This window comes from Panthera leo, chromosome D2, assembly GCF_018350215.1.
Source record: "Panthera leo isolate Ple1 chromosome D2, P.leo_Ple1_pat1.1, whole genome shotgun sequence".
Lineage (NCBI taxonomy): Eukaryota > Metazoa > Chordata > Mammalia > Carnivora > Felidae > Panthera > Panthera leo.
Genome location: NC_056689.1, coordinates 46,164,886 through 46,176,989, shown reverse-complemented (window position 1 = coordinate 46,176,989; position 12,104 = coordinate 46,164,886). Strand labels below are relative to the sequence as shown.

The 12,104-nt window shown below is 44.6% G+C and overlaps 1 protein-coding gene across 11 annotated transcripts in view; it reads right to left on the bottom strand.

Annotated features, from left to right (window-relative positions):
- WDFY4 (WDFY family member 4) overlaps positions 1-12,104 on the bottom strand; it is a 309,530-nt gene that overhangs the window by 242,262 nt on the left and 55,164 nt on the right. For all 11 annotated transcript variants that reach the window (XM_042907733.1, XM_042907739.1, XM_042907736.1 and 8 more), the window contains 3 exons: positions 10,305-10,409; positions 8,256-8,446; positions 643-1,223 (listed from right to left, as the gene is read on the bottom strand). In XM_042907733.1, coding sequence (XP_042763667.1) covers positions 643-1,223; positions 8,256-8,446; positions 10,305-10,409 — 877 coding nt within the window. The remainder of the gene's footprint in view (positions 1-642; positions 1,224-8,255; positions 8,447-10,304; positions 10,410-12,104) is intronic.

Sequence of the window (12,104 nt, the reverse complement as noted above, 5' to 3'; positions counted from 1 at the left end):
GGGGTGTTCTTTGCTCTTCCTTGCTTTAGTGGAAGTCTGTCTTACAGGAATGAAAGTCTGGAGTCATGGAGGAGATGGGCCTGTGAAGTAAGAGTCTTTGTTACAGGAAGTGGAAGCAATGTGAAAGACCAGGAAGAACCAGGGATGGGGAAGGACACTGTGGTCATCCTGTAAGTCAAAGGACCTCCTCCCACACCCTGGCAGTGCAGGGGCAAGGGTGAGGGCAGCGGGTAAGATAAGGCCCCCCAAAGGCTGCCCAGTACACCATGGAGGCCAGGCACAGGCACCAAGGCTCCCAGGAGCAGCAGCAAGGATGCCGAAGCAGAAAGTGAGATTATCAGCAGAGTTCTGCCCTCCGTTTCCAAGATCTGGTAAGCCCCCTGGTTCTTGTGCAACTCAAAAGCATCCTCCAACCATCTGTTGATTGACTCAGATTGGTTTTCTGCCTGCTCCCAAAGGCAGAGGAGACTGGAGCCAAAGTTGAGTTTAAAAAAAAAAAAAAAAAAAGTCACGTGACGTTTTTGCACACCTAGTTTGCAGTCAAGGCTTCCTACCCACCACCCACGCACAGGATATTTGGGAGGGAAATGGGAGACAGATACACTGATGACCCGATTACGGAAGTGGGCAGCAAAGCTCTACCTCTCCTCCAGGTCTGGCCACAGCTTGAAGTTGCCTTGGGGGTCACTGCCGGCGTCTTCCTTCTGGGCATGCGGAGCTGGGTCTTGCCCAGCCCTCGGGGGCTCCTTCAGGTCTCTGCGCAGGTGGAGGGTGCCACTGGCCATGCTGTCCAGAAAGCTGAGGATCTGGAGGCAGCTCTGTATCTTGGGTGGGAATGGGCTGGCAGAGGCAAAGGCCGCACTCAGCAAGTCAGCAAATGGCCTGGCCTTTGTGTCTGCCTCCGAGTGCAGAGGGGCTTCCTCTTCCTCCTGCGCCCCGAAACATCCCAGCAAACAGAGGTCCTCGGCCAGCTTCTCAAAAAGCCCATTCTTCTTGAAGAAGTCGCTGTTGACAGGGTCCAGGTGCAATGCCGCAGACAAGGCACAGAGGGTGTGCAGGACCAGGTCCAGGGTCTGGCTGGGGGACACCATCCCCCACGCCTGCAGCGGGGGCTCCTGGAGAGACCCCTCCAGGTCAGAGAGCAGGGACAGGAGTCCATTGAACCCACTGGACACTCTGAAAGCAGCACGGCCTTTGGGGGTGTCCAGGATCCTGAGTAGAGACTGAAACACCAACAGGATAAAAATGAGACAGGAGACAACTTGTTAACGCAGAGCCCTGATACATCCCTGCCAAAGCACTGCACCTGCTCTCGCCTGTTCGAGTGGTAGGAAATGCAAGCTACCTGACGGTGATTCTGAAACAGGGGGAGGTCTATATTGTTCCTCCTCATTTTAGTTGCCCCTCAGTGCCTGCTTTCAAATGGCGGCTGCTAAAGCCTATGCTGATGTATAAGGTTGGTTTACTGTCCTGGATTTTAACGTCAATGCATCTCCCTCCAGAAAGCTCTCTTTGACCCCTGCCTTATTCTTACCCCAGGCCGAGAGCTCACATAGCCCCCTCTCATTTGTTGAACCCAGTTCTCTTCACACTTTACTGAAGTGACTTGAAAACTGTCTCAGCCCTCCACTAGATTGAAGCTCCGTGAAATCAGGCAACTCACTGCTGTGGAATGTAGCCCGCACTTAATAAATATTTGCTGAATGAGTGGAATGAACCATCTCTTATGTTGCAAAGGAGACCCACAATGCAATCTCTATAAAGTAGTTTATTATTTATCTCCCTCTCTGTGCAAACGTAAGTACCTCTATTAAGTGAAGAAAGAGAATAAAATGAGTCTACTTAAAATCTGGTGTGCAAATATGAAGGAATCAAGGTAGAGAAGAGAAGCATTTCATGGAAGGAAACATAAGTATAGTAAATAGAATAGACCATGTGTGGAGTTCAGGCTATGCGTAACATACATTGTAGAATCGAACTTCTCCAGATCACTGAGATTTTACTGGACACATTTTTACTTCCTTCTACCATCAAACATTTATTGAACCCTTACAGTGTGCCCTTCATTGAGTGCAGTGGTGGTGCACACTAGGTAGTTAACAAATGTTTCGAAGGGAAGGAAGGAAAGGAGGATGAAAGGAAGGGAGGGAGGGAGAAAAGACTGTATTCAAGTAATTCTCATTCTGTGCTAAAGCTTCACACCTGAAAGTGAAGAATGTATGGATGATTTTAGATAAATATTAAAAGCCTCTAGCTTTTGGTGTTTTCATATTTATTAGTCACGGAAGTTGCTTAGGACTTCATCTAAGACCATCTTGCACGTGCTTCCAAGAGACTGGCCAATACTTGTGGTATCATCAGCAGATTTTGGAGGAAGGTATAAATCGTTTTATCCTCTAATGCCCTAGCGGCACAAGAAAGGGGATTTTCTGGGCAGGCACAATTTCAAGCCAATTCCAAGATGCTTGAGACAAGGTTCAAAGAAAAAAGTGAAAGGCAACTCCCAATTTAGTGTGTGTGTTGGGGGCTGATTCTGTGTCTTAAATGCCTGGTCTAGGGTGACAACATAGAGCATGATATGTGAAAGTTAATGAACAAAGAGAAAACTGGTAGGTGAGGAAAATAAAAGGAGGGAAGGGACTAAATCTTCAAACTCTCATGGAGAGAAAGTCAAACAAAAACTTGGTAAAGTTTTAAGTAACCATTAAATATGAATTTCATGCACTTTGGGGGAAGAAAGTTAATTTTCCAGCTCTATCTTTAAAATGCTGGTAATCTTAATCCAACGCCATTGATGTGAAACAATATAACATGTATCCCTAACACCCAAATTTTCTTCTCTAATATTGTTATATTACTATATTACTATATTATATAGTATATATTACTATATATACTATATATACTGAGCCCCGAAACATCCCAGCAAACAGAGGTCCTCGGCCAGCTTCTCAAAAAGCCCATTCTTCTTGAAGAAGATACATGTTATATTGTTTCATATATACTATATTAGGAAGTATATATTACTATATTACTATATTACCATATACTATATTACTATATTATATATATATGGAGAGCAGCCTGAGATGCTCAGTGGGCAGTCAACCCCATTTTGGGAGCAGGAGAACGCAAAATGAGCCAGAACTACCTGAATGCACATGGCCAAGGACTCTTTCAAAGAGGAAGACAAAGGAGATGCTTAAAGTCCTCCACTGTCACATCTATGACATTACAAGATAGTAAAAAAATATATAAATAAAAATAAAGTTTGTAGTAAGTAGGAGAATCCATGAAAGGCCAGAGTCCATGCTTACATTCAAAATGGACAAAAAATTATAGAAAATAGAAAAATGCATCCTTACCAATATGGGTCAATTGATCTTTTCCTGGTTATAGGAAAAGAAAATCCACAACTTACAGCGCTTAGCTCAATGATTACCCACCACAGCTCAGGGGAATGACTATGGGGAAACTGAATTGTCATTTTGTTTTTTGAAAGAAATTCAGCACCAGGGCCACCCACTAACAGGGGGTCAAATCAGAATCATGGGAGAGACGTCAGGGAAATAGGCTTTCCAAACTGCTAGAAAGATGGAGGCAAAAATGAAATATTAAGGATGAGGCGGTGACGATGGCTTTCTCTCTTCTCTTGGGTGAAGATATGGCCAAACTACTTCTGAATTTGGCTGAAACCCCAGGAAAAGTTGACTTTGTAGGCAGGTCCTTCAAAGAAGCATGTAGACTGTTAAAGCAGGTTCTCTAGAAAGGTGGTGTTCAGTGAGTGTGAAGCTTATGGTGTAGCAACAGTAAGACTTCTAGAAGGGCAAGGCCTTTCTCTGTATAGACAGCATCAGCACAGCTGCCTGCCCCCACAGCCCACCCATTGGACTCTGAGGCCAAGACAGGCCACACATAGACCTACTACATCTGTGCCGGCCTTGTGTGAGCACCTCACTCCCAACAGAATAGTATTTCTTCCACCAGGTTGGAAACATACTCTAACCTTGAAGTATGTGTGTTGCTACCGGCCTCTTCCCACCAACTGATAACCCACACGAAAGGATGAACACTGGGGTCTTGTACGGCGTGCATTGCTTTGTCTGCGTCTGACCTTATGCCTGGTCATGTGACTCATGCCGTGAAAAATAAATAAACCACCAAGACTGTGGGAAATCTTAAGCTCTAGGATGGTAAGCGATCTAAATTCATGTGAGTGCTTTCAGTGGCTCCTGAAACCACCAAGAGGTTGTTTAAGGTAAATGGATTGGATGAAGCTCTGCTGTTTATCACAGGGGCACATGACAAAACAAATATGAAAAATGGAGAATGATCAAAAAACAAACGAATCAAATTACAGGCAATTGTCTGAGCACTGGATGACCACCGAACTCCCCTCTTATTAAAGAAACTGCGTTCCAATCATCCAATTTGACAACAGACATTGCTCAAAAGGACTCCATCATTCAGAGTATCGAGAGCGGATATCGTTAAAACAGAGCAACCCAATGACCGTCCTTCTTATGATCTGTATCTCTCAGAGGGTCTGTCCCCTGTAATTCCTACATGGCTCCTTTCTCCTCCTGTTGGGAGGGGGGAGGAGAAAGAAATGGCTGTCCTTAATTGTTGCTTTGTTTGATTTATTAAATTCGGAATCATTATCTAAAATGGGGGTAATCTCATTAGAACTTAGACTGCTCTATTATTTCTTGGGATGGGGTTAATTTCATATTTGCAGAGTCATAAAGTAAAGAGTCCAAAATCCAATTACAAAGGCTTAATTTCATAGCAACTAAAGAGAAACATTTCTATCACAAAGGAAAATAAATACTGCGTTACTTCGGGAAATGATTTGTCAGGAACTGGGGGCCTAGAACGAGGGTCTCCATTACTGTCATTCAACTTTGCATGATAATGCATCACCTAGGCTTGCGAGTCTGCGGAAGGGAGTAAATTTAATCAGCTGAAGTCAAAGTAATCAGGCTGGGGTTGACACATTTCAAGAAAGGTCAGCGTTAAGCACATTTTCTCCTCCTTAACTCAGTTACCATGTCATCGTCTCTGAGTTCGTATTCCTCCGGCTTGAATCTATAAAATGGATGTCTGCTGCAAAGCGCTAACTAGGTTAGGACTAACAGGATTTATTTCACATTCCATTATTTGTTATTCCTCATAATTTTCCATGTGTCACGCTGGAAGACTGGTGAGGTAATGTGATTAAGCACAGAGTTGAACAGCTAAATGTATATTAGCAAATCAATCTGAATTTGTGCATAACCCAATCATGGTCCCACTGGCAGTGGAGAGGAAATTCATTTGCCTACATTATTCTTTAACTCAATTATCATTTGACAGAATTAGGTGGTGAAGTCACAAGTGATTGCGTATTGGTATGGAAGTGCCACTGGATTTTGGAAACCGCTGCCCTAAGTTGGGTGTTTCTGGCTGAATTTTCTTCTCCAAAGCAGCTGGCTGACGGCCTCAGGGAAGGGAAGCGAGGGTCACACCTTGATGTGAATGCATGTCAAAGATGGCAAAGCTTTGGTGGGGGCAGAGGGTACTGCCTTTGAGGTCACCTCACTCATCACCTCCCCCTCATCCCATGCTGACTCGCTTTGCAGGCACAGTGCTTTGGGCAAAGTCCACGCTCAACTTAGAAAGAGGGAGATCTGGCCAGAGAGAGCTAATTTTACATCTTTGTTTCTAAAGTTCCAACGGATTCCCAAGATGCGGATTCTAGATTAGACTCCAGAAAACATCAAACACTGGCTAGCCGCTCACGTGACTCGGTGGTGGGCAAGTCGGGAACAACCCCATGTCCCCCCACTATGCATTGGAGCAACAAAGTGTCAATAGCCCAGGTCCCGTGAGAGCATTACTAGCTCCACGCATCACCCCCCAACTTCCCAGCAGTGACATGGCACCCGGGAGAAGACAGCACATTGAACACAGGGTACGACTTTGTTAAATAAGCTTATACAGTGTTAATCCCTTGATAGTGTGATTCTGAAGTGATATTGAACCTGTAAAACACCATAAAGGCTTCACATCGCTAATTCTAGAAGTTCAGTCCTATTACCCAAGGGCTGACGCTCCACTAAGGTGCCTCTGGGCTGCAGAGTAAATAAGATGAACTTTCCACGAGCAAAGCACTGTACACTTCTCTATAACGGACACAGAAACCCTTGTTCTGTCCAAGCAAAAAGTAAATCCAAAACTTTCCTCTCTGTGGGTCTGTCTGACTCTCAGTGTGAAAATCTCAGAAACAGATGGGGATTCCAATTTTCATCCCCTAGGAAACCAAAGTCCTGACTCCTGGGGTCATGGTTTCTGTGTTGCTTATCAGAATAAGGCTCATGTGAATCCGGACGAAGACAGACATGTGAGGAAAAAAATGTAATAAGCAGCACAAAGAAAAGAGGAAGGATCCTTAGATTTTAAGTCACTTGTCTAAGATTCAAACTCAACTCACAATTTATATTAGACGCTTCCTGGACATGTTCCTGCTAGAATGTTAAGACTGGACCACATGGGGGTGCCTGGGTGGCTCAGTCGGTTAAGCATCCAACTTCAGCTCAGGTCATGATCTTGCAGTTGGTGGGTTTGAGCCCGGCGTCGGGCTCTGTGCTGACAGCTCAGAGCCTGGAGTCTGCTTCGAATTTTGTGTCTCCCTCTCTCTCTGCCTCTCCCCCACTTGCATTCTGTCTCTCTCTCAAAAATAAATAAACATTAAAAAAATAAAAAAAAAAAAGATTGGACCGCATGAAGCTAAAGTCCTTCCTAGCTGTAAATTGCCATTAATTCTTGCTATGTCTTTCCCTTAAGCTCCTTCACATGTTCCCCTCACTTCCTTTACCTCACATATCATGAGACTCTAGGATCTTTCAAAAGACAGTTAACTTTTTGTTTCATAGAAGCCCGGTTTTATTTCATATAAAACTGATTTCTTTGGCTTTATAACTAAATCATTGTTTTGGTTCTTGTCATCTGTGAAATGCATGATAATTATGGCCATAATGTCACTTTTGGATGGGCTTCTCATGATGCTTTGGCCATGCCGAACCCTGCAGGCTCTGGCCACGTGACTGATGGTGGGAACACATGTGTCTGACGGTTACATGACATGACTGACTCTGCAGAGAGATAAGTTGGTAGAAGAAACTGAGCACTGTTCTCTAAGTGTTAAAACAGTTTTGTGCAGAAAGACTCATGGCTGAGTAAGCCTGATGGTTTAATTCTGGAAGTCAGACCAACTCCATATTTTTTTTTAATTCACCAGTGATCAAGGTATGTATGTTACTGAGATGTGTGTTTGGCATGGGGTTGTGTTGCATACATATGTGAGAGGTCCCCAAGTCAGCCTCCTGGGGGATATTTCCATTTACATCTGGTGGTGATGACATTCGTTATCATTCTAATTGTTTTAAGATAATTTGATTATTATTAACAGTACTACAAAAAACAAAACCTATGCTCATCTTTGTTACCCACAAGTGACACCCTAGTTTCACTCCTCCCCTTTGTGTCCTCTGGGCCCATGCCTCTCCCTGCCTCTTCTTTCCTCTTCCCAGCTCAAACATCCTCTTTTGCAAGCCTTCCTCAACATGCAAGGCAGGATTGAGCTCTCCTACTCCTCTGCCCCCATGGCAGCCTGCACTCAGTACTTTCCAGGTCATTACCACACTGCACTGCCATGACCGCTCACTTATCATGAGCCCTAGTCTATGAGCTCCCAGACGGCAAAGGCTATATCTCATTCAACTGTGTGTCCCGGGTTGGTAGAGGGTAGACACTAAATGCTGGTCAAGTAAACAAGGCACCTGCTTGCCCCCTGTAGTCTGATTCAGACTACACTTCCACAGTTTATAGCGTTGCTGGGAAGACTACATTTCCCGGCACCCCTTGCATCCAAATGAGTTGTACCCAAAGGAAGTCGGACAGAAGTTAACGTGTGCCGGTTCCAGGCCGGCAGAACACTTGTGCAATTCTTTGTCTGCTGGCTGGATTCGATGCCCAGGTGACAGCTGTCCCTGAATGGTTATCCCCTCCCATCAGAGATTGGACTATTCATAGGAAAGAAACTCCCCATGTGTGAGGCTACTGAGGATGTGGGATTTCTTTGTTATAGCAGCTAGTACTACCCTACCCGTACGATACTGTGACCGACTGACTGAATGAGCGAACGCGTGTGCACATGTCGATCACCAGCTGCATGTCTGTGGGAAAGCCCAGCACAAAGGAAGACTTGACATCACCTGCAGAAGATCCAGTTTCAGCTCCAGCTCCCCTTGAGTGGATGAGCACAAAGCGCCCACAATGATGCTCATGTACTCCTCAGCGTTGATGACGGAGAGCTGCTCCAAGATGCTGAGTGAGGCCTCTCGGTACCACTCAACGTCCAGGAAGATCTTGATGAAGGGCACCATGCCGTGGTCTTTCAGGACAACTGTGGACCAGACAGAGAGTATGGGGCTAGAGCAAGGGAGCCTCGGTACCTTAGTTTTAACGACAAGCAAAGCTTTCTCCTGCAACATCCGAGTTTGTTTTGCTCCCTTTATACATGTCTCCACGTTGTTCCATTAGAAACTCTTTTTTTTTTTTTTTTCAAAACCCATACCCACTGTTAAAACTAGAAGAAAAGAGAAATAGTGGAGCTGAGAATAAAAAAAAAAAAAACTAAACTAAACAGATAAATCAAAAAAAGAAACCTTGCCTTTTTATTCTATGAAATTTTTGTTTTTGAAATTTTTTTTCAAAAAAACTTTCACTGCACTAGTCTTTTTAAAAAACCTAATACAAACTTTAACTAGACAACACTTCTGTCTGTTACTGCCACTTAATACCCTAAGTCCAGGGCCAATGGCAATTCTCTCTCTTCTCTGCCAAAATTCTTACTGCAAACCATAACTGAATCACATGTGGAATAAGAACTAGGAAGTAACTGGATCGTTCAAGTGGCATGATGTAGATTTGAGCAGGTCAACTCTGTGACACAGGATTTCTCCAAGTATGGGTCAGGTACCCCTACATGGAAATCACCTTGGAAGGCTGTTTAAAAACAGATTCCTGTGCTCTACCTTGACCAGCTACTAATTTAACACTCTGGGAATCAGCCTAGGAATATGTTTTTTCTTTTTTTAATTTGAGAGACAGAGACAGAAAGAGAGAGACAGAGAACACGCAAGTTTGAGACAAGGGAAGAGGGGGAGAGAGAGAATCTTAAGCAGGCTCCACGCTCAGCACAGAGCCCCATGCGGGGCTCAATCCCACAACCTTGGGATCGTAACCTGAGCTGAAATCAAGAGTCACATGTTCAACTGACTGAGCCATTCAAGTAGCCCTAGGAATATGCATTTTAATGAGCACCTCCAGGGAACCTTTTATAGTCTAACATTAAAGACCCTCTGCATATGAATTAATCATTCACATTTGGTACAGTTGATCTATGAGGGCCTCAGATAAAGACACCCCAAATCACCAAACTCACTGATGTCACTTTGTTAATACACCTACTTCGTAACATAATATTTATGTGTGTATAGTTACTGCACCCATTAAAACTAAACAAAACAGGGGCGCCTGGGTGGCTCAGTCGGTTGAGTGGCCGACTTCGGCTCAGGTCATGATCTCGCGGTCCGTGAGTTCGAGCCCCGCGTCGGGCTCTGTGCTGACAGCTCAGAGCCTGGAGCCTGTTTCAGATTTTGTGTCTCCCTCTTTCTCACCCTCCCCCGTTCATGCTCTGTCTCTCTCTGTCTCAAAAATAAATAAACGTTAAAAATATTTTTAAAAATAAATAAATAAATAAAAATAAAAACTAAACAAAACAAAAACAAAAACTTGGAAGCCGCATGATCTTAGGAAGCCAAAAATGTTTTAGATGGATGGAGCTACTGAGTCCATCATGGGCTGGAAGCTTATCAAATTAAGTCTCTTAAAAATGATTCGTTTTCTTTACTCATAGCTTTACAATTTGGATTTTTTTTTTAAAGCACGTTAGCTGGTGCAGCAGGATAGGAATAGGTTTTACTTAAAAGAGGAGGAGCATTCTGCGGTCTCATAAATTTAGGCTATCTCTTTAGGATATCTCTATCCCCACCTTAATTAGCAGCCTTAAAAGTAAAAGCCGTCAACCAAGATGTCTACAGATTTACTGACGATCACCGGACATCAACCAGCAAATGGACATTAGCCACAACCTTAGTGCTGGTTATTCCTTGGGTATAACCTTTGAGCACTGACATAAATCACTGGAGACAGCTAATGTTTACCAGGCAGTGACAAGACAAGGTTGGTTCCATCCTTACCTGCATTCCGAACTGAGCCTCTCAGAAGTGTGACTACAGTTCTCAGCATCACACAGGTCAGTTCTCTCTCTGGATCCTGAACACCAAGCGTGGGCTCTTTGTTTCCTGGCATATTTAAGAACCAATAAGTAAAATCTTCAGTATACATGGTATGATCTCAAATCTCTGGTTTCGTGAGTTTTCCGTACTCGTAAGGAAATGAGAACATAATGCTTCTATTATAAATGAGTGTGCATCCTGATTCATAAGATCTAACCCTATAACCCCTTCCTTATACCATGGATCTCCAACTTGAGCACATTAAAATCCCCTGGAGGGCTTGTTGAAATCCAGAAGCTGGAATTCTTCCCTAGAGTTTCTAGCATAGGAGGTCTTAGGTGGGGTCCTATAACTTCATTTTTCTTAAGTTCCCAGGTGATGCTGATGGAACTGCTCTGAGGACCACCCTTGAGAACCACCACCCTACATAATGTCTGAAGCCCCGCCTCTTTGACTTTCTTTTGGGACAGTTTTATACTTTGCCATTCATGCCTGGGAGGAAGGACCTGCCAGCTCACACCTGAGGGTAGACATGGTTGAGAGATTCTGGAGTGGGTAAGTGTTTCCATTAGATTCATGACGGCAAACCAGGCCTATGTGTTTGCTAATGAATCCCCGGTGCCAGAAAAGTGCCTGACACGAGCGGGAAGCTCCATCCATCTTTGGAAATGAATGAATGAATGAATGAATGAAGGTAGTTTATTAACCAGGATGCAAGGTATCTAAGAAGAGTAAGAAACATTTAATAACAGAAAGCATAAAGTAAGACCAGATACATCAGCTCACAAAAAAGTTCTTCTGGGAATGGTGATAGGTCTGGGGATTGGATTGAAAAGCAAATTCAGTATCAGGCAGCTGAGAAGCAATATACAGGAAGGTAACACGGAAACATTAAACAAAAAGACCGTGCAAAGGGCAGTGGGAAAAAAGCGCATAGCAAGATATTCTCCAAGGCCTGGCCCAGAGGCCCAGATGTGTAAAGACAAAAGCTCCTCATCTTCAATCTTGAGCCTATTTGCAAATACTCCCAGGGAGATGTGAGTCCTTCCTGGCCTCCCCAAGGTGCCTGTCCATCTCAGTCCTCGATGCAGTAACAGAGAAGCTACAGGGTTAAGACTAATGAACATTTTTGAGCACTTGAGCATTTCTTCTCCAGACACAGCAGTGAGACCCTTTCAGTATTTCTTCACTTAATTCTTACTAGATCCCTAGGACGTAGATATTTTTGCACCCATTTAACAGAGGAAGAAACAGGCTCAGAGAGGTGAAGTAACTTGTTCAGGATCACTCAGCTCATAAGTAACACCCCCTCCAGGGCTGTCTGGTCCCAGCACCCACACTCTCTCACTCAGCTTCTTCCCATCACACAGGCCCGGGGAGCAGACAGACTGATGACTTTAGCTTGAGTCTGAAGCCCAGTTCCAAAAGCAGCCAATGGCTAGAAGGCCCTCAGCCCCTCCCAGCCAGTGCAGTAGGAGAAAAGGCCATAAGGTGGGGAGAAGTAAGTGGCTGGATTCAGTGTCCTAATCCCTCCTCCAAACTGAAATCCCAGAGGTGCAGGTGCAAACAGAGTGAGGGAAAGCCAGGAAGAACTGGGAAAGGAGTTTCCATGCCCTGGCTCCTATCTGCAGGTTGATGGAGGTGGGGGTTATGGAGAAACCACACAGACCGGCCCCAGCAGGGCGTGTGCATGGGGGGTGGCTAGGCAGTGAGAGAGCCTGGGCCAGCACTCCCGCCTGGATAGAAGGCACCCGGAAGACC